The sequence below is a fragment of the Apteryx mantelli genome, chromosome 12 (assembly GCF_036417845.1).
Source record: "Apteryx mantelli isolate bAptMan1 chromosome 12, bAptMan1.hap1, whole genome shotgun sequence".
NCBI lineage: Eukaryota > Metazoa > Chordata > Aves > Apterygiformes > Apterygidae > Apteryx > Apteryx mantelli.
This window is the reverse complement of record NC_089989.1, coordinates 2,565,657-2,587,554: the sequence shown is the minus strand read 5'-3', so window position 1 is coordinate 2,587,554 and position 21,898 is coordinate 2,565,657. Positions and strand designations below refer to the sequence as shown.

At 50.3% G+C, this 21,898-nt stretch overlaps 2 protein-coding genes and 1 long non-coding RNA gene across 4 annotated transcripts in view; 1 reads left to right on the top strand and 2 right to left on the bottom strand.

The window, feature by feature from the left end:
- Positions 1 to 1,018: 1,018 nt before the first annotated feature.
- LOC136993189 (uncharacterized) lies at positions 1,019 to 2,547 on the top strand. Its single transcript, XR_010885423.1, has 4 exons — positions 1,019 to 1,140; positions 1,683 to 1,744; positions 2,220 to 2,260; positions 2,470 to 2,547. It is a non-coding gene; the product is annotated as an uncharacterized lncRNA (long non-coding RNA).
- Positions 2,548 to 13,489: 10,942 nt separating this feature from the next.
- BRK1 (BRICK1 subunit of SCAR/WAVE actin nucleating complex) lies at positions 13,490 to 14,048 on the bottom strand. Its single transcript, XM_067303695.1, has 3 exons — positions 13,892 to 14,048; positions 13,705 to 13,787; positions 13,490 to 13,624 (listed from the first exon to the last, which is right to left on the bottom strand). Exons 1-3 carry the CDS (start codon positions 14,007 to 14,009, stop codon positions 13,598 to 13,600), a joined length of 228 nt encoding a protein of 75 aa, XP_067159796.1. The 5' UTR covers positions 14,010 to 14,048; the 3' UTR covers positions 13,490 to 13,597.
- Positions 14,049 to 14,222: 174 nt separating this feature from the next.
- The window catches only part of FANCD2 (FA complementation group D2), a 58,112-nt gene continuing 50,436 nt past the window's right edge, over positions 14,223 to 21,898 (bottom strand). For both annotated transcript variants that reach the window (XM_067303693.1, XM_067303694.1), the window contains exons 40-45: positions 21,835 to 21,873; positions 21,091 to 21,165; positions 18,924 to 18,998; positions 15,543 to 15,689; positions 14,910 to 14,984; positions 14,223 to 14,334 (exon numbers count right to left, since the gene is read on the bottom strand). In XM_067303693.1, the coding sequence (XP_067159794.1) occupies positions 14,272 to 14,334; positions 14,910 to 14,984; positions 15,543 to 15,689; positions 18,924 to 18,998; positions 21,091 to 21,165; positions 21,835 to 21,873 (474 nt within the window). In that variant the 3' untranslated portion in view covers positions 14,223 to 14,271. The remainder of the gene's footprint in view (positions 14,335 to 14,909; positions 14,985 to 15,542; positions 15,690 to 18,923; positions 18,999 to 21,090; positions 21,166 to 21,834; positions 21,874 to 21,898) is intronic.

Genomic DNA, 21,898 nt, shown 5'->3' with positions numbered 1-21,898 from the left:
ACTGACCTCAGAGCTGACCCACTGCCTCACCTTTGGGTGCCCATCAGTGGGCTGCTGAGGGAGCCTGTGCCTCTCACCCCCACTGTTGTGTGGGGGTGTGGGGGTGTGCACCTGGCAGGAGGCATCTGCCTTTGTGGCAGCAAGCTGACCGCTCTGCTCTTGCTTTCCAAGCAGAGGGGGGTTATGCCTTGCAGGGCCAACAAGGCCACCTGGCTGATGGCCTTTGGCTTGCTGCACTACCGTGTTAATGCCTGGCTGGGTCTCAAGAGGAGAAAGCGCTCGCCACTCTCCCTGCTGACTTAGCAGCGGTTCTCACTCAGCCCTTTGAGCCGGCCCCGCAGGACACGACACGCAAGAGCCTGGGAGAGGAGGAGGCGTGTAACGGCACAGCAGCTTGCCCGGGTGACCAAGTGAGCCGGCTGGCTGCGCTAACCAGGGCTCCTCTACGGGTGCGCCGGGAGCTTTCAGGCTTGGGGTGGGGGCTAACGCACAGGGTTTCTCTTTCGCAGGCTGCACGCCAACCCCCTCCTGGGCGAACCCCCCTCTGAGGTCATCCTGGGCAGCACCTTGGCTCTTGTGACGTCATAACCAGCTGCCCTACCTAAAAGCCCAGCCTGCAGAGGTGTGTAGCTCTGCAAACAGGGAGGTTTGCGGAGGCCAGCAGGTGCTTTGGGAAGAGGCGTCTGGCTATTTGCAGCACAGCGACCTTTTCCCTCTTGCTGGTATCGGAGCTGGATTAGAGGAGATGCCAGCCGAGTTGGGCACGTGAGTGCAACGGAGCCAGGCAGCCCAGCAGACCCTTTGGGTGGGCAAGGCGCTGCCCATTCTCCTCGGGAGAGCCCGGTGGGAGCAGGCTGCTGTGCGCTTGTCAGGCCAGAGGTCGTCAGCTGCCTTAGTGCCCGCAGGGTGCTGTGCTCCAGCTGAGAGCTTCCTAAAGGCCCCCAGGCCCTGGGCTTCTGCGCTCTGCTGAGCTGAGGAACCTGGTGGCAAGGGAGCCCCTAAACGGATCACCGGGAAATCAAAGCCCACACTGTAGGCTTGCGTAACAACAGCCTTCCCTCTCTTGTAGGCAATGCATCAGCTGGCAGAATGGCAGGAGGTGCCTGAGGGCCCTTTTGCTGCTGGCCCCAGTCTTTGCTGGTGAGCAGTGCTGAGCAAACCTCTTGCGCGGGAGCACAGGCGTACGGGACGCCAGCTTTCAGGGGCAGGGAGAGGCAGTAGATGCTGTGAGGCCTTCCAGCTTCGCATCTCTGTGACGCAGTGAAGGCCAGAGAGGCTCTTGGCAGGTGGACTGCAGCCTGCCTCATGCCTTCCATGGGTTCAGGCAGTGTGAGGGAGTGGAGCGCCTAGGATCCTTACGGCTAGGGGTCCCTCCTTGCTTCAGAGCTTTGGGGTTGGAATGTCTGTGCAGAAAGGTCCGTGGCCTGGTGCATTTTCTCTTGCCTCGGGACCACATGCCCTCATTAGGGTGCGGGTCTGTGGCCGTCAGGTGTGTGTATTTTCCAAGCTCCTGGGCGTGGGGGATGCCCGAGGGCTTGGAGCCACGTCCTCTCTCTGCACTGGCTCCAGCTCCAGCTGACCAGCCAAGCTATTGCCCCCTAGGCGTGGAAGCAGAAAAGGTGCCTGCAGGCACCATTAGAAACCCTCTTAATATAACTGTCTCTTGATGCGGTGACTTCCAGCTGCGGTTTACTGCTGGAGCTTGCTGCTCGCCGAGAGCAAGAGGCAAGAGGAAGCGCTGCAGGTACGTGCCTCTTGTTGTGGGAAAGCAAACTGTGGCGGAGGCCGTAGCTCTGAGCTCCTGCCTCCCCTGCAAAAGTTGGCAATCTGCTCCAGATTCCCAGGGCTCATCCTCACAGAGACGTGGGGCGGGTGCGGGGACACGCGAGCTTGTCATTGAGTCTCCGTAGCTGCTGAATGAGGTTTGACACCGAGCTCTCCCTGAGCGAGCTCTGCAGCTTGACAGGCTGAAGGAAGGAGAACTTGGGCAGCAGGTGGCTTTGCTCTCGCCTTAGCTCCTGGAGGCTGCAAAGGGTCAAAGAGGAAATGGACTCCCCAAAGACAGTGGCTGGAAAAATGGCCTGACATCCTCTGGCTTGCTCCCCCAAACTGATGGAAAGCAGCAGCCACTGCTGCCTGTTGTTCCTAGGCAAGTGTCCTGTGGGAAGCCCCCACAGCGCTCCTGGTGCTTCCTCTCATGGAGGGCCTTTGTGTTTCAGGAGGAGTCCGGGCCGCCGGAAGCAGAGCTCACGACTCTCAGGTAAGAGCGCTTCCTCACCATGGAACTGATTGAGTGGCAGAACACGCAGGGCTCCAGTCTTTGCCTTGTGCTAAAGGTGGAGGTGAAGGGAAGCCTTTGTCAATGCGAGGGAGGGAAGAGGATGCGGGCAAGGACACGGCGCCCTAGTCGTGACTGCCTGCAGGGGCTGGGCAGCTCTTGGACAAGCTCTGCTTTCCCTTTGTCTTCAGCAATTCACTGGCCTTGCTGAGGGAGAAAAACAGTGCTGGGCTTTCCAAGGAGCGGAGGGCCAAGTGGTCATTCGTTTGCCTGAGCAAATCTGGCCAATGGCTGTCACCGTGGAGCACATCTCCATGGCAGTCTCTCCTTCCGGGGAAGTCAGCAGTGCCCCCAAAGATTTTGCTGTCTCCGTAAGTCTCTGCCTTGCACTTGCGGGGAGGGCGGGGAGGGAAGCTGGCCAGGGCAGAAAGCTGCGAGGGAGCCTTGTTTCTCCCGGCGGCTTCTCTCAGAGGAGCGTGGGCTGGTTGCTGCAGAGCAGTGCGTCCCTGCGTGCCGTATGTGGGGGCCCACGGTGGTGTTATGCCACTCCGGCTTGCTTTGTGCTTTCTGGCCAAGGGTCTTGGAGTGCTTGCTCAAAACAGCCTGACCCACGTGCACGCTAACCTCTTCTAGACTAGGGCTAGAGGAGCGGGACATGAGGCAGGGTTGCCCGATTCTGACTCAGCGGGCTCTTCTCCTTCGGCTCTGCTGGAGCCTGACCTGCTCCCCTTGTCGGTTGCCTTTGAGGGCGTGGATGAGGAAGCCGCAGAAGAAACTCTCCTGGGGCTCTTCGTATTTGATGTGGACCAAGAGGCTGTTCAGACCTTCCGCCTGAAGGTACTGGGAGTGCGTGTGGGCACGATGCGAGGGGCGACCTGAGCTTTGCCTGCAAGTGCTTGGACGACCGAGTGTGGAGGATGACCCAAAGCATCCGGTGCCTTGTGGCTCTGGCATGGCAACCATGGCTGCCTCCTTTGTCAGGGCTGCATTTTGTTCCCCGGCAGGGAAGCTAGCGCTGGCAAAGGGCGCTACGTTGCTGTGCTGTTGCTCTTTACACCTGAGGAGTCATGGCTCCCCCCGTTTCCTTTGCAGAAGCAGCCTCCCAGAGCCTTCCGGTACATCAAATTCCAGGTGCGGAGCAACTGGGGCAACCCCGAGTACACGTGCATTTACAGAGTGCAGGTTCATGGCGTGATGGCAAGGCAGAACTACCACCTGAGCCACGAGACAAGAGAGCTTCTGTAAGCAAGAATAAAAAGAGAAGGAAAAGATGTGGCAGCTCGCGTTCACGTTATTCGGCCCCCCCCCGAGCTTGACTCCTGAGGCAGGCCGCACGCGGTGCGCATGCTGAGCCCCTGAAGAGAGAGCCAGGAGAGGAGCTGGCTCTCCGAAAAGCGCGGCCATGCCTCCAGGAAGTCTGAGGGCACTCGGCTTGTTCCGAGAAAATTTGGCAGAGTAAGGAAGCAAAGAGACTCTTTGAAAAGCACCCTCCACAGGCCCTGTCATCCGTAGGACAGGGATCTGCCACAGAATCGCACAATCACAGAATGGTTGAGGTTGGAAGGGACCTCTGGAGATCATCTAGTCCAACCCCCCTGCTCAAGCAGGGTCACCTAGAGCACCTTGCACAGGATCGCGTCCAGGCGGGGTTTGAACACCTCCAGAGAAGGAGACTCCACAGCCTCTCTGGGCAACCTGTTGCAGTGCTCTGTCACCCTGACAGGGAAGACGTTTTTCCTCATGTTCAGATGGAACTGTCTGTGTTTCAATTTGTGCCCGTTGCCTCGCGTCCTGTCGCTGGTCACCACTGAAAAGAGTCTGGCTCCATCCTCTTGACACCCTCCCTTAAGATATTTGTACACATATTAATAAGATCTCCTCTCAGCCTTCTCTTCTCCAGGCTAAACAGGCCCAGCTCTCTCAGCCTTTCCTCATAAGAGAGATGCTCCAGTCCCCTAATCATCTTTGTAGCCCTTGGCTGCACTTGCTGCAGTAGTGCCACATCCCTCTTGTCCTGGGGAGCCCAGAACTGGACACAGTACTCCAGATGTGGCCTCAGCAGGGCTGAGGAGAGGGGGAGGATCGCCTCCCTCCACCTGCTGGCAACACTCTTCCTCATGCACCCCGGCATACCATTGGCCTTCTTGGCCACAAGGGCGCATTGCTGCCTCATGCTTAACTCCGTGTCCGCCAGCACTCCCAGGTCCTTCTCCGCAGAGCTGCTTTCCAGCAGCTCAACCCCCAACCTGTACTGGGGCACGGGGTTATTCCTCCCTAGGTGCAGGACTCTGCACTTGCCTTTGTTGATGCAGTTCCTCTCCGCCCAGCTCTCCAGCCTGTCCAGGTCTCCCTAAACGGCAGCACAGCCCTCTGGTGTATTGGCCACTCCTCGCAGTTTGGGATCATCAGCAAACTTGCTGAGGGTGCACTCTGTCCCTTCACCCAGGTCATTGATGAAGAAGTTGAACAAGACTCGACCCAGTACTGACCCCTGGGGGACTTCGCTAGCTACAGGCCTCCAACTAGACTCTGCGCCACTGATCACAACCCTCTGAGCTCTGCCATTCAGCCAGTTCTCAGTCCACCTCCCTGTCCACTCATCTAACCCACACTTCCTGAGCTTGTCTATGAGGATGTTATGGGAGACAGCATCAAAAGCCTTGCTGAAGTCAAGGTAGACAACAGCCACTGCTCTCCTGTCATCTACCCAGCCAGTCATTCCATCAGAGAAGGCTACCACATTGGTTAAGCATGATTTCCCCTTGGTGAAGCCATGCTGACTACTCCTGATCAATTTCTTGTCCTCCACATGCTTGGAGATGGCCTCCAGGATGAGCTGTTCCATCACCTTTCCAGGGATGCAGGTGAGGCTGACTGGCCTGTAGTTTCCCGGGTCCTCCTTCTTGCCCTTTTTGAAGACTGGAGTGACACTGGCTTTCTTCCAATCCTCAGGCACCTCTCCTGTTCTCCATGTCCTTTCAGAGATGATGGAGAGTGGCTTAGCAATAACATCCGCCAGCTCCCTCAGCACTCGTGGGTGCATCCCACTGGGGCCCATGGACTTGTGGGTGTCACGTTTGCCTAAATGATCTCTATCCGGATCCTCCTCAACCAATGGGAAATTCTTCCTTCCTCCAGACTTTCTCCCTGGTCTCCAGGGCCTGGGATCCCTGAGGGCTGGCCTTAGCAGTAGAGACTGAAGCAAAGGCGGCATTCAGTAACTCTGCCTTCTCTGTATCCTTCGTCACCAGGGCACCCACCCCATTCAGCAAAGGGCCCACATTCCCCTTACTCTTCCTTTTGCTACTGATGTATTTGAAGAAGCCCTTCTTGTTGTTCTTGACATCCCTAGCCAGATTTAATTCCAAATGGGCCTTAGCCTTCCTCATTGCATCCCTTCATACAGCAACTGCGCACCTATATTCCTCCCAAGTGGCCTGTCCCTTCTTCCACATTCTGTATACTTCCTTCTTCTGGTTGAGTTTTGCCAGGAGCTCCTTGCTCATCCATGCAGGTCTCCTGCCCCCTTTGCTTGACTCCTTACTCATAGGGATGCACCGATCTGGAGCTTGGAGATGCTTGAATATTAACCAGCTCTTTTGACCTCCCCCCCCCTCCTTCTAGGGCCCTAAGCCATGGGATTCTTCCAGCTAAGTCCCTGAAGAGGCCAAAGTTTGCTCTCCTGAAGTCCAGGGTTACAATCCTACTTAGTGCCCTGCTTCCTCCTCGCAGGATCCTGAACTCCACCATCTCATGGTCACTGCAGCCAAGGCTGCCCCCAACCTTCACATCTCCAACCAGTCCTTCTTTGTTTGTTAGTACGAGGGCCAGCAGCACACCTCTACTCCTCGTTGGCTCCTCCACCACCTGTGTCAAGAAGTTGTCACCAATGCTCTGCAGGAACCTCCAGGACTGTTTGTGCCTAGCTGTGTTGTCTTTCCAGCAGATATCAGGGTGGTTGAAGTCCCCCATGAGAACCAGGGCCTGGGATCGTGAGGCTACTTCCAGCTGTCTGTAGAAGGCCTCACCGACTTCCTCATCCTGATCAGGTGGCCTGTAGTAAACACCCACAACAGTGTCACCCATGCTAGCCTGCCCTTTAATCCTTACCCATAAGCTCTCGACTCGCTCTTCATCCACCCCGAGGCACAGCTCAATACATTCCAGGTGCTCTCTCACATAAAGAGCAGCTCCACCACCTCGCTTTCCTGGCCTGTCTTTCCTAAAAAGCACATAGCACTCCAGTCATGCAAGCTATCCCACCATGTCTCTGTAACTGCAATGAGATCATGGCCCTGCAACTGCACACATATCTCTAGTTCTTCCTGTTTGTTCCCCATAGTGCGTGCATTGGTGTACAGGCATTTCAGAGAGGTGATAGAGCATGCAGGTTTCCCAGGAGGGATACAAGAGGATCCTCCATAGCCACATCCCATGCACACTTCCCTGGCTGCATTCACCTGCTGGAGGCATCCTGACTTGAACTGTCTTTTGCCAGCTACCCTGGCACTAAAACTCTCCCCTTCCCCCATCTTTCCTAGTTTAAAGTCCTCCTTACCAGGTTGGCCAACCTGTTGGCAAAGACCCGCATGCCCCGCCTCGTGAGGTGGATCCCATCTCTCCCCAGCAGTTGTCCATGTTCAAACAGGGTCCCATGGTCGTAGAAACAAAAACCCTGTTGCCAACACCAGTGGTGCAGCCGGTCGTTAACTTGGAAAGTCCGTCTCCTCCTCCTCTCATCCATCCCCCTCACTGGCAGGATTGAGGAGAAGATGACCTGGGCTCCCAGACCCTTGACCACCATCCCCAGAGCTCTGAAATCCTGCTTGATGGTCTCCAGTTTGCCCTTGGTGTCATTGGCACCCACATGGAAGAGCAGCAGTGGGTAATAGTCCGAAGAATGGACGAGCCTATGCAGTCTTTGCATGACATCTCTCACACGAGCACCCGGCAGGCCACAAACCTCCCTAGACATGAGGTCTGGTCGGCAGATAGATGCCTCCGTCCCCTGCAGCAGGGAGTCCCCCACAACAATCACCCGCCGCTTCTTCCGGGCGTTCCGGCAGGGCACAGGGTCTGTTGTCCCAGGTACTTCCCTTGCAACACATAAGCCCTACAGAAATCCCCTTCACCCAGCTGTTGCTGAGATAACTGAGCACAGCAGCACTGGTTTCTCCTCCTCCACTCCACTAGCAGGAAGCTGTCCTTCCTGTTCCTCATTCTGCCCTGGGGGTGACACATGCCTGGCCTTTGAACTGGCTGTGGTGAAGGAGGGGGAAATGCTTGGGGACTGGGGATCCCAAGAATGGGACCATGGATGCTACACAAGTGAGGAGCAGGCAACTGCACCCAGGCTTGGCTGAGCCAACGAATCCTGCAGCAAGTGTGGGTGATTGAAGGGGGGTTTGAGGGCTACTTGTGGGCGAGGAGAGCAAGCTGGGCTTCCCAGCACACTGCCCTCAAATCAAACGCCCTGCTGGCAATTCCCGTTCTACCCTGCAGCTGGATACAGGGGATGCCAAATCTGACATTTCCTCTTCCCTTGGACAGCAACCACAACAGTCTTCCTGGGCGCCAGTTCCCATCACTTCGAAACCAAGGGACCAAGCACAGGCTCCCTTCCACACCTCCCAAAAACCTTCACTCTTCCCCATTTGGCCAGAAATCCTTTCTGCAGCAAATACAACTCAGTCCGAGTGATGCATGAGCACTCTTATCACACCCAGGGCCCTGACCAGCCTTCCAGAAACAACTATCAACAAAATCTGGTCAACACCACTGCCTCTCCTCTTCCTTGTCCACCTGACTCCCTTTGATCCCTTCCCACCTCCATCCTTTTGGCCATTCAGTAAGGCCAGAAGCGCCTGAGGAAGGCAGAGAGACAGGCAGGGGAGAGCGAGTATCCCTCCCAAAATGTGAGGGAGCCCAAGCAATCATTGCCTTCTCTAGTTTTCTTACCTCCTCTTGATACAGCCACAGTACTTTTGCCTGCAGAAGCATCACAACGAACTTTATTGTTTGTTCTTTTGTGGAGGACTCAGGAATTCCTTAAAGAAATGAACCAACTAGGGGAAACTAGTGAGCTAGGGCAGCCAAAGCACGTACTGTCATCACAGCTTTGCTAGGAGAAACGGTGGGGACAGCAGAGCCGTCAGCAGTAAAGCAGGGGAGAAGGGCCTGGAAGAGGTAATGTAAAACCATTTTTCACATCCATTTCTCCTATATGCATTCAGTATTTTATTGCAAGAGACTCCTTCTGCAGCTCCTTTCTCCCACATTAAAAGGAAGCTCTAACCCAGCCTCATCTCCTTTCTGCCCTTCTCTGCCACAGGGGCCAGAGGTAGAGCTCAAAACCTACACTGAAATATTCTGGGACAAGAGACTTTGGCCCCAAATTTGCTTAAATTACCAGTCATAGAATAATCCAACAACTCAGTGGGCCTTTTTTAGCCTTTCAGATTATAACTTTTTTGTGACAAGGAAAAAAAAAAAATCTGGTTTCATCCCAGAACCCCTTTTGCAACCCTGTCAGTGAGACCAGCTAGGCAGAAACAGCAAAGGATTGTTTCATAATGACCCTGCGGTCACTGTACTGTATGAGCAACTGTTGCACAGCAGCTGGATATCATTGTAGCCTGTGCTGAGGTCAGTTGGCTCAACTGTTAACTTCAGTTAATACCTGCCAAGGACCCAGCGGCCTTTACCACACCACAGTATTGGCAAAGCAAATTCAAAGTGCTGTGTTGCCATTTCTGTGAACAGAAAGATGAGCAAGCGTTTGCTCTTTAGTTGCACCTCAGTGAGGAGGTAGTGCAAGGAAAGGTCACTGCTCTACTTCCCTCTCCCCACTGCTCAGCTCTGACAAGCAGTATCATAAGATCGATCCTCTTACAGCTTTCTCAGAAACTTCCCTGCTGGGAGATAGCAAAACTAGGAAGCAGAAAAAATGAGGCATTAGATAGCAGGTAACCATTGACGACGTGGGGTGGACTGGGGGGCAACATGGAGATGGCACAGCTGGGCCTCAGCCAGGAGGAGCTCAGTTGCATTTACAGCCCTGACTATCGCACCACACTGTGCGTCCCTCAGCTGAAACATACGTACAAACCTGTAACAGGTCCAGTATGGTAGTTTCAAAATGTAAGTCCAGGACAGACACCACCTGCAAGGAAAGACTCATGATCTTTTACTAGTGTATTCCTCACCTTAAAGTGCACCACAGAAAAGACTCAATCCCCAATAAGGGGATTCCTGTATTACAGTACCCTAGGCTGAGGTCCTAGTATGTCAACACTTGATCCTACAAAGCCTAGTGCTTTCTGGCTAATTTTGTCATATAGCAATGAGTATTAGATGTTCAATGCCCAGCTTTTTAAGTCAGGTTAAATACCAGTTAAGGTCGCCCCTGGAGATTTCCTGGTGTTTGTTATCTCTTTTTGCACCTACAGAGATATGAAAGAAATAGTACACCACAGACCTCCTGAAAGCACAGGTACGCGAAAGTGACTTGTTGGCAGGCAATGGCAACACCCTTGCATTTGATCTATCCGAACAGTGTTTTCCCAGGGTATATTTTCTGGAACCTTTTGCTCCAGGATGCCTGCTCCTGCTGAGAATCTTCTGCTCCCCATTGGCAGGGGGCTCTGCCAACTACTGGGTTTGCATTTTTGTGAGAGAAAAGTGAAAACACTGTTTTCAAGCATGTCATGTGTCAGACTGGGGGGGAGGGGGCAGGGTGTGAAGCCAAATGTGTATGCCACCCTTAAGGTTGCTCTGTGCACCAGGACCAGGTCCCAGGCCCTGATGTTTTGCAGAGTTTGAAGAAATGTTGCTAGCAGCCTTTTGGAAATGACCCAACAATCTCAGTGAATGTGGAAACTTACCGCACCCCCACGACTTTTCCAGCTCACTGACCTGGTGTGATCAGCAGGAAGGCAGGGAAAATCTTCTCTTTGTGAGACAACTATTTGAGGTGACTTCCATTGCTGTCAGTGCCTTGGCATCTAGATGCAAGCAGAGACCATCTTCTTGGATCTTTAAAGAAAAATTCACCTTCCCAAAGCTATTAAGGACAAAGCTTCACAAAGCTATGAGGGAAGCTCTCACTCAGAAATGCAGGGGTGTCCTAACATATTCCTCTTTTGAGATCAGCTCAGGTGACTGAATAATGTTCAACCACCTGCAATGCACTTGGGACGAAGGTAAATGGGACTTTAAAGCTTCCTAGAAGCCCAGTGTAACCAGACACATGCAACTGTGGCTTTCCCAATTCCAGTAAAACATTGGTTAGCACAACTCCTATTCAATAGGTTTAAAACAAAAAAACCCAAACACGCACACACCCAAACACACACACACCACAGGCACCTTTTTAAACCTGATGTTGAGTAATATTTAGAGCTACTTCTCCCACATCTATCTGTCCTCAAAGCGGTTTCCTAAAATCAAGGCTCTGTTAGCAGTAGGTACCTAGAAAGCCCATCAACCCATGGTTATCTATTAGAAGCTAGTTATTTAAGAAGTCTGATCCAATTGACATTAATATTCAAACACATGCTTTGGACCAGAGACTGCAACTTTCATGGCATATGCGACACACGCACATGCGTGACAATTCAAATTCAAGCCCTATGTTCCTCTTCTGCTGAGGACACTTTAAAGAGGGTAAAGTCAACTTAGCATCACCTCATCTCTCTCCTGAGATTAAAATTCAGTACTACCCCTCATTCACGCTTACCTGGAGGTCTAGGAATTGTTAACTTACTGAATAATTAATAAGGGCTGCAGGATTGCTCTAACCACTCCACGAGCTTTGGCTGAGCGTGTGACAGAGCGCTCACTAAAAGCAGAGGGCAGAGCACTAGCTGTTGAAGAACGCAGACGCATCTCAAGTTACAGACGTGGCTCAAGCTCTAATGAAACTGGTTCACCCTGGCAGCTTTGCAAGAGGCTTCCGGACAGCTTGCTCTTCAGTTCAGACTCTTGGGAAAGGCATCAGATTGGATGGCTATCAAGGGTGCCTGAGCACCCATTCTTCTCAAATGCTCTGAGGATACAGAGCACATCTTCATCTCCTGCTACATTAAATGTGTGGTGGGGAGAATGCCATCACGAACAAGGCAGAAAAATCAATCTCTTGATGTAGAATAAATTAGATCACTCCCAAGAAGTTTAATGTAGGTCCCTGGGGCACTATATCCTGAAAAGACAGTACCAGAGAGAAAGACCAGGAGAACAGTTCAGTCTTTAAAATAATCTGAGCATTTCAAAGATACCAAAGCTCCATCTACTGGAAGGCCACATGCTGCAGGAAGCTGCTGCAGGAAGCTGCATCACACTGAGGATCAGCAGGCTTCTCCACCTTCAGCAGGTGACCCAGAATAAGCTGTAACAGGGACCAGATGGAGAACCTGATCTGGCAGGGACATCTTGCAGAACTACTGTGACACCCCCTGAAAGGGAAAGAAAAATGGCAGTGCTCTCTGTTGGCAAGAGCTCCCCAGCATTTCTGCTGTGAGATGAACTGTGGACAGACTGATCTCACAATGTCTGAGCTCTGTGAGAGTATACCTCCTGGGAGGAGCGGTGTCTTGCAAAAGACAAATGTCCCAACATCAAAAATCATGGCCACGCTGAATAGAACCAGCAACATCAACTCCTGTGAGAAACACTGGGGTGAGGGGAAAAAGGGAGAACACACTGTAACAGCCCGTCAGGAGACTAGGAAACCAACTGAGAGAGACCCAGCATACCAACCAGTTCATTAGCTGAGAACACCAACAAGAAGTAGATCTCAAACAAACAGGTCAGCCTGGGACAGCACTAGGGATGTCTATGGCACTGTCTCTGCTGCCTCCTACTCAATCTTTGGGTGAAGAATACTAGAAGGGGCCTCTAGAGGTCTCGAGCTCAACCCATGCACCCAAAGCAGAACCCAAGTCAGATCAAGCTATTCAGGGCTTTGTCCAGCCAAGTTTTGAGTATCTCTAAGGATGAAGATTCCCAGACTCCGCTCCAGCCCATTTGTGAGCACAGCCAGTATAGGTGGTACATGGGTCATGGATAGGCAGAGCAGACTTTTGATGTACCTGAGCAATAGAGGAACTGCATCTGAGGAAAGAGACAGGAGCTTTCCCTCTACCTGCTGATCCTGTATGCTGTGACAGCACCATCTCTCAGCATTTGACATCTGCTTCTTAAGTGATAACAAAATGCCCTGCAGCTGTTCCACTCTGCTGCAAGCTCTACAGTGTTGATACGAAGTACTTATTTCCAGGAGGACCACTCACCAAGAAGCGGCTAAGCCCTTGGGATGTGCAGCCCCACCAGACAGTAAAGCATATGTAACTGGCTAAATAAGGAGAGGAAAGGACTAGAGAAGTCGCTTTTCTTATTCAAACAGCAGACACCACAGAGCTTCTTACGGACAACAAAACTGTGACCTCAGGGGAGTACATATGTTGGGGAGCAGCCAGCTGATGTCACGCCTACCAACCTTGAAGATACAAAAGGAAAACATAAAGTTACAGGGGTGCCCAGTAAGGTAAACATCGTGGACAAGACATCATCACCACAAAAAGATGAGTTTTCAGTTAGAGAATAATGTGCTGAGACATTCAAAGCCTGCTGGGAGGCAAGAAAGCCTTTACTGATACCAATTCCAAGGTCTCCCCAACAAACACCAGACAAGAGCAGTGAGTTCGCAGCTCTAGATACTCAGAAGAACTGAGATCAATGAAGAAATGAGTGGTTCAAGGGGGTTGAGAGGCTTGACTCTCAGCTGACTGCTCCTCGCCACCCACCATCCTCAGGAGGAGGAGATGTGCTTCTTCCTAGCTGCTGGTGAAGGGCACTCTCCCACAACATAGGCAGCGTACTGGGTAAGCCTGCTTCCTCCACCCAGTGTGCAAGCGTGCAGACTGAGAAACCCTCTGAGCCATTATCCTCAGTGACCCCAACGGGAGTACAAAGCACCTCAAAGGCTGAGCCACACTGGTCAGGTGCCTCCTACAGTCAACGGTGGCCAGGCCTAGCAACTCTGGGAGCATCTCCCCTCTCATTAAAGCCCCCTGAGTGTGGAGGACCAGAAATCACACAGGGCAGGGAGACTGGGCAGGCACAAAGGCAGGCACCAGGCATCTGAGAGGACTACAGCAGCCGCACAGCCCACACTTCATGGCCCGGTCCCAGGCAGGCAGAGAGCAGGCAGGGCAGGAGCACAGCGGTTTATTGGTGACACAAGCAGAGATGACAGTGGGCCCCGGTGCAGGATGGTGGCTCTCTGACGGCAGCGGGAGGGGCCCCGGGGTCGCATTAGGTTTATGTCAGCGTCTCGCCCTTCGTAACCTGCGGGAAGAGAAGAGAGCTCAGCCGGGACCCAGCTCCCGGCCCCCCGCCAGCTCCTGGTCTCCCACCACCTCGCTCACCCGGGCCTCGATGTACTCGATCCTGCGCTCCAGCGCCGTTAGCTTCTCGTTCAGCGTCGCGAGCCGGGACCGGCACGACATGTCTGCGGGGAAGCGGCGGTGAGGGGCGCGGGACGAGCGGCCGCAGCCGCGCTCCCTTCCTCCCTCCCTGCCTCGCGCCCGGCCCGCCCCGCCCCGCCGTCCTCACCGAAGGAGTTAAGGAAGTCCGCAATCTTCTTGATGGAGCTGGTGATCACCTCGATGTACTCACGGTTCGCCCAGTCCTGATGGATCTCCCGCTGCACCGGGTCTTCCTGCACCGACATGGCCGCCCACCCACCGCCCCTGCCCAGCCGCGCACAGCGCCTGCGCGCGGCTGCGCACCACTTCCCCCCCCCCACCCGCCGCTTCCCGCGCCTGCGCACAAGGCCCCGCCCCGGGGCTCGCGCTGCACCCTCCCCCGTGCCCGGTGCCGCCCCGCAGCCCGCCCCCTCCCCCGCCCCGGCCCGCCGTTCCCGGAGCCCTGGCACAGCCGTGCGCTTCTGCATCGCTTTTATTTGACAGACGCGGCCCCCGGCCCGGCCCCGGCTAGTCGGCAGTGCCCTCGTCGCTGCTGTCTGTGCCGCTCTCGCTCGCCACGCCGTTCGGCTCCTGCGGGAGAGGCCGCCGTGAGGCCCGCGCTGCCCAGCCGCCCGAGGGGGCAGCTCTGCCCCCTTCCAGGAACCGCGCTGTCCCCCCCCCCCCCCCGCACCACCGGGCCCTGGCCTGCTGCTCCGGGGCTTCTCCCACCAACAGGCAGGAGAGCCAGAGTTCCCCCCCCCCCCCCCCGCAATAAATCCTCTCACCAGGCGCCCCTGTGCTGTAACGTGAGCACGCCGCCTTGCGAGGCTGCAAAGGATGCCCCTGCTCCCCCCCCCCCGCCCCGGCTTCCTCGGGTTTTCACTCGCCTAAGGGGGACATCCCAGCTTACCAGGCCCCTACCTCATCATGAAATAGTTATAATTACTATAACCAGAGCAGTGGGCATCAGCTTGATGTCTCAGGGTTTTACTTGCTCTGGTGTTTTTAAATGAGTTAAGTGAGTTGGCAGATCCGGTGAGGAAGCTGCATCATGTGACAGTAGAGCTCTGGTATTTTCCCCCCATTTTCTCTGCATTATAGTAACAGTTTTAACCAGTGGCAGAAGTAGCTAAAAGCAACAGGTACTGGTGCCTGTAAAGAAGTACCTCAGCAGTATTTTCAGTAGAGTCCTCCTCATTGGAATCCCTTTCCTCAGAAGCTTGAGACAAGATTTCTTCTCCCTAAGTTAAATGCAAAAAATCTGTATTGAGTTTATGTGAAACAGTCAAAGCATGGCAGAATGGAAGAAAGCAGCATTTGGTTACGATCCCAAATAAACAACTTTGAGTAAAAAGCAGCCTTTGTTTTGGTCATCATGCTTCTACAGCAAAGGAGGAAGAAAATGGTCAGGACTGGTTTCTATTAGAACATAAATACAAGAAAGTGCATGTAGAAAGGTGTTCCAATGGCCTTTATCTCTTCCCTTCTTTGCACATAGTTCTTACCACCAAGAGGAAGGATCCCCTATACTCATTGTTACAAAAAATAAAAATCAATCACTTAAGCGTGGAAGCCTTACTGTGAGGGAGCCCCCAGACGTGTAGCAATAGGCCATGTGTGCCCCTTGAAATGGTTAAATAAAATGCTTCCTTCTGCTGCACTAGACATGACACTACTATGGTCACACTGTGGCATTATCACTCTACTTGTGCATAAGGACAGAGTTACAGTTGTCTGGATGGGGTGACCTTTGTCCTTTCCCAGTTTTTAACTGCCCCAGGCAGGACAGTGTTTCTCACCTGAAGATCCCGATTTTTAAGGATGCCCAACCAAAACGCTTCCTGGCAGTGGTTGAACGCCAGCATTGCTTTTACTCGATACACAAATTGTTCCAGTGACTTCTTCAACAAAGGCACATGGTTGGTCAGTCCAATATCTTGGCGAATCTAAATATGAAACAGTACAATATGGTTACACTTGATTCTTGTTTAGGTTTTCTTGCTATTAAAAAAAAAAAAAACAGGCAGTATAGACTCAGGCTGGGGAGAGAATTTCATTAGCGAATGACACTGTGTTTGTAATGATTACTAGAAGCTGTGCTAATCCAAGCCATGGTTATACAGATGGGTGGGAAGGACCATGACCCCCACAAAGTTTGGCCAGACTGTGTCATTTCTTGGCCAAACTCTTTCATATCTGCTTTTTAAAAAGAAAACTGAGATATGCATTTTGTCTAAAGGCAAAATGATTCCTTGCAACAATCCCAACAGCCATATCGACTCTGGATAAAAATAGAAGGAGCCTCAGCTTTTCTCATGAACTCCTGAGAGAGGCCAGTAACTCCTCCACATAAATCAGATGAATTCTGCTGACACTTGAGAAATTCTTTTGAGAATCTGCTTTTCAGTTGCTCCATCATCTCAGCGACAGACTGGTGTCACTTGCTCTGTTCTCCAAGAACAGCAACACAAAGCTCTTCTCAGGCAGATCTCACACTGCTTGTCACTCTTGCTCACTGCAGCCACAGCTTGCATGCACACAAATATCTGGAAGCTGCAGTGCTACTGGTGCTGGTGGCATGTGCAACTGATAATGTGCATAAGTCTGACTCTTGCATACAAGCAATTTCTGGTGAACTAGCAGAGCTATCTATGTAGTTCAACAATGGACAATCAAACAGCGCCAATTCACAGCAAAAAGCAATGCTACAAGTAGCCAAACTGTGAAACTACCTGCCTAGGAAAGGAGGTAGCTACTTGCTGATAGCCAAAAGCTGCAAACTAATCCTGCAGCAAGTTTCATATCAGGAAATTACTGGATTCTGAAGCACAGCAAAAAAAGAGTGAGAAAGGTGTTGAACAAACCACTGTAATGACAATTGTTCCCTGCTCACTGTCTCATGCAGTTTCTGAGGGTCAGTGAGAACTGCTGTAGAAATGCATCAGTATAGTCCAGAAACAGTGGGAGTAGCTGCCATTGCAATCAGCATTCACCTGGCACAGTACAGTCATGGGATGCTGGAATAGATGGTGGCAGTATTCTTTGGTGATTTTATGGGACTCTGAAAGAGGGCTAGAAAAATGTGCCTTACAAGTTACACACTTCCATAAATTGGACCAGATTTCCATACCCAGAACATTAGCTACTTAAAACATGTGTGTACTATTAGCTCCAAATCCAACTTGTCCAGACCAAAGCAGCACTGGCTTTTGGAGAACTAGGACAGGAGGGAACAGATAGAGTTGCTCTAAGCAAAAATCAGCTGAGGAAGAGCTTCTATGCCAGGTATTGCATGAGATTTAGCTCCAGGTGAGTGTGCCTGTCTGAGCAGTGTCTTCCTGCTAGTCTTGAATCTGCAGCACAGAACAGAGTCATCACTAAACCAGACAACCTGCCATAAGCATAAGCAATCACTTTGTGCACAAGTTCTTTCATGAAAATGCTATGCAACCCTTCTTGCATTAGGTGCTCTCATTAGCTCTAGGCTGAAATCTGATAAGCTTCATTTCTTGAAAAAGTTCAAGATGTGTATAGGAAAGGAGGCAGCACTGCTTTCCTTCATGTTCTGCCAACAGAGAATAGCAGCTCAGCACCAACAGCAATCTGTTCCCTGGACCTAGCAGTCATAACCAGAACCAAATCAGGGAAGACCTCACTAATGACACCCTATCAACATTACTGTGCTCCCTGGATCTTGGCAAGACTTAGGAAGATATAGGTGAAGCTGAGTGCTACTGTCTACTGTGAAATGCTCTTTAAAGGTACCCCTGTTGAGGAAGACTAGCAAATCTTAGATAATGCTGCATGGTTTGTCAGTGAGTAACTACTGATTTTATATCAAAGTGAAAATCAAGACTGGTTTAACAAAAATGTCAGCATCAAATCTTCTTCAAACAGAAATGGAGCATTCATTGCATACATTGATTTGCCTCGACTCAGCTCCTGCCTTCTTATTCTTGCAGAAAGATGTGGCATAGAGACCTAATCAGATTGCAACAGATAACAAAAGCTGTGGTAAAATGCAGTATTCATGAACTGCAGTTATATGCTAATAGGAACTATGGGTTGTGCTTTCTTGTTTTGGATGCAGGGCAGCTTATTTATCAACACAGCACTTGAAAATGCTGGTCAAGTGCAAAGACAAACACCCTGATTACAAGCTGCAGAGATGTCATCTTGTTTACAAGGTGAACTGTGACTTCAGAGGGCACAGGGATTTCACTTTCAAACATCAGCAGGGCTCTTCAGCATCTCCAGGGTTTGTGCCAGGTTCCAAGTCACCAAGCTGACTAGATAGGTACTTCCCTATGCTGATGACTGCAGTGGCATGTTCTGATCTTCACCTAGACTTTTATGTTCCTGCTGCTGGCTGCGCACTAAATCACTAGCAAATCTAGCCTGGGGAGCCATGCTAATAGCTGACCTCCCTTTAACTACTTTGGCAGAGCTCCCCTCTAGAACATGTATTCTTGGTCCTCTTGGGAGTCTAACAGGAAGAAAGCATCACGCATGTGAAATTCCCTCTAACTGCATTTCCCCACACGATCATCTCTGGCAACAAGCACTGGCTCTCCGCACCGGAAGCAGGCTGTTAGTCCTCTCCCCCTTCCCTCCTGCCAGTCCCCTACGAGAGACTGGCAGACTGGTTTGGGTGTCACCAGTATAATCCACTGCCTTTACCCTTTTCTCTGGTAATAATGTCAATGTAATAATGCCAAAAAGGCATCATAAGAGGATTTTGAGTAAAGTTTTCCCCTTGTTGAACTCCTGCTGCTGATTCTTTTGACTTATAAGGCTGTTCATCTCTGCCAATGCTTCTCTCCCATATTATTGATCTGGCATTCATATTTTACGCAAGGCAAATGCTGCCTCTAAGGTCTTAGTTTGTGTTCTCAGAAATACCCGCTTACAGATGCCAACAACCAAAAATGTCAATAACCTCTGTCCTAAAAAACAGAGCATGCTAACCTGATCTGATATCCAACTCAGCCACTTCCACATCAAATATTTCAACTTCTGTCCATCAACCAAGGCTATTTCTCCTCCTCTGAGAGTTTCTGCCTGCACTGATACTGTTGGAAGCCTGAAAGTAGAACCTGCCTATGGTCTGGAAAAGCAGTGGAAGGGAAATAAGTCTTCCTTATGACAGCAGTTTGCACTGCAATTAGAGCTTATCTTACTTTGGAATGGCCACACATGTGATGAAGTTGTCTGGTACTCAGCTGCAAGGTTTTCAGCAAACTCTGCACGTCATCCTGTAATAAAGAAGTAGATCTGCAAGTCACTGCCCATAATGCAAACAAGAATATTAAAATAGTATTAATCCTAATAACCCTTTCAAAGGTATGATGTATGCATGCAGAAAACATCAGACAAATTGGATGAGGTCATAGGAAACCTGCACTGTGCATATAGTCAAGTAACCAGTAATGAAAGTCTGACCATACACATCATAAGCATTATCAGGCCAAGCATTTTGAGCTGAATCTTGTTTTGCATCAGACTTTGGAACCAAACCACATCAGCCAAAGTGGGACACTTAGGATCAAGACAAACTTGTCCAATCTTACCTTGAACACAACCTTCAGAAACAAGGAAAGCAGAGGGAAAATATATTGCTAGACCATGGTATTTGAAATGCATCCAACATGAATCCTGAACAATTCTCTCTCTTAAGCAAAGTACATGGCATTTTCTGTTGTCCAGTGGTAGTGACTAGTTCTCTATTTGATAACCTCATTCCCTCCAAAACATCCATAAGAACAGTGCAATGCAAAGGAGTTATCTATTAGAAAGTTAGACAAGTTGTGCAGACTAAGCCAAAGAATGAGTCTTACTGGCAAAATTGGATCGCCTTGCAACAAAGCAGGGGGAATTCGGTGAACCATTCTTACTTGCCATGAAGTGCAGTAAAGTTGGTCTGTCCATCTCCACTCATGTGCATGTTGTACTGCTCAAAGCTCCAAAAAATACTGCAAAGACATTGTCCCTCTCGATAACACTAGCCCTGAGCAACCTGACTACTCAAGCAGGCTTCCTACTCTTTGAGAGACATTTGTGGTGATAACTTTTGAAGGAGATTGAAGTTGAAAGAGATTCCTGTGCTAGCAGCAAAGCAGTCCAATCACAAGAGTGGAGTCCTTGACAGGTTAGGCAATGGTGATCTGTTTGCTGAGAAAGGGCTGGACAGGCAAGTATCATGCCAACATGTGACCAGAGACAGGAATCTCTGTATAGTAAGCATCAGTCATGTGTTGAACCAAGTCAGTCACAGGTATCTGACAGCACATCAGACTTTGCTGACCTTAAGTTTGTAGAATAGGATAGTTTTACTGTTATGCAACAATATACATACTGAAGGCAGAGGACAAATAATGAATCTACTTCCTGAACAACTGGAAGAATATCAAGAACACTATCCTGAATTTGAACTTCAGGATGTAGGCTGTCAGCTTCAGAAATACAGGATACATTGCCAACCTCCCTTTTTTAGCCAAGGAGGTAGCTGCTGTGGAACTCTTTGCACTTAGCTGCTCAGAAACTGTCTCTGTGGTGCCTTCCATAACTTCAGGTTGACTTCCAGTCAAAGCAGAGAAGGGTCCTTGAAAAGGAGGGAATGGAGGACAAGGATGCAGAAATGCAGCAAACTTGAATGGGAACGATTGCTGACAGTGCAGCACATAAGGTTATGGGATGCCAACATGATAAAAAGTATTGAAGTATTGCAGGACTTAAGCCCTCACACTGTGACTGTGATCTCAAAGCCTTTGGCTGATGACACAAGTAGATAAGCCATGAAGTGCTATTAATGCTTAGATGTTTTGAATGTCTTGAAGGCTAATGTCAATGAAGCATCAGTGATAGAAGAGGGACAAAACATTGTTCTCTTCCAGTTCTTTGCCACCTAATCCTTACCTTTCTCCCTAGAACAGGTGCTTTGATGTCAACAAAGCAGCTGTTATAAAAAAAAGGTGGGTATTGATACTCATTTCTCTGTGTTCTAAGGACTGTTCAACACCCTTGACTGCTAGGTGATGCAAAGCCAGAGACTTGCAGACTGCTTGGCTCAGCTCTGAAATAATTTATTGTGTGGACAGCAAAAGCTGGGAAGAGGGGTAGTGCAGGCTGTCTTTGCAGTTGACTACAAAACAACAGTGACAAATCCAGCTTTTTTCCATGTGCATCCAGCCAAGTGAGTGAACTTTTTAAATACAGACCATATCACTATGACCCATAGGTCTGCCACTGCTAGCTGGAGTTGCTATAATACAACAAGCAAAGAGCTGCTTGTGTTCTTGCTTTAGCTTCCCAACTGGTTTCAGACAGTTCTGTCTCCAAAATGCTTACCCTGTGCTTTTTAAAGCTGTAGTCCAGGAGAGGCATGGCAAGCTTCAGAAACGCTTCTACAAAGAGACGGCCATACTATAAAAGAATGATAAATTCTTATAAATTATAAACTATATTTAGCCATTTCAGAAGGCAGGTTTAAATTCCTTTTCAAAGAACCATCACTAAGTCAAACAAGATAATGACACATTCTTTCAAGCTACCTTGGAGACTGTTCTCTCTTAGAGTTCTTATTAAAGGCTATATTTATGTAAAGGCTGTACTTGGATGTACAGGATCAGTAAAGAGTCCTGCTTTAATCACTAGAAAGAGAGAGGTTAGTAGGACAAGGTCTCATCCTTGTACACATCCCTGGTTTTATTCATTAGCAAACTGGGAACAAAACTGATAAATACAACATGACAAAGTTACTATACGAGTCCCAGCCAGAAAAGGGAGAGCTGCAAAGGGACACAGGACCTTTCTCATCTTCAGCGGAGATCTGCCTGCTGTGATGTCTCCTCTGATTTAGAATACCATGGAGAGGAGTGAGGAGAAAGGGTCTAGAGTCCATAATGCCACTTGCAGGAAGTCTTTGCAGTCAAGCCATTCAAGGAGGATTAGCAGAAGACAGTTAAATATATAAAAAACAGTATCTGCTTTTATCAGAGAATCCTGTAACCACTCTCTACTCCACTGCAGGCAATGATTCAAGAAAGATGGTACTTAAACTGCTCTCTTCAATTGTTTTGAGTTCTTGCTTACCTTCAGGCAGATGCTGAGTACAGGTCTGCTGTCAAATACCTACTTAGACAAGAGGAAAAAAAAA

Excerpts from the sequence above, each read along its gene's own strand:
- BRK1 (XM_067303695.1), bottom strand. The coding sequence starts at position 14,009 with ATGTCGGTGCAGGAAGACCCGGTGCAGCGGGAGATCCATCAGGACTGG. Across the intron at positions 13,788-13,891 it reads GGACTTCCTTAACTCCTTCG|ACATGTCGTGCCGGTCCCGG; the intron begins GTGAGGACGGCG and ends GCTTCCCCGCAG. Across the intron at positions 13,625-13,704 it reads TCGAGTACATCGAGGCCCGG|GTTACGAAGGGCGAGACGCT; the intron begins GTGAGCGAGGTG and ends CTCTTCCCGCAG.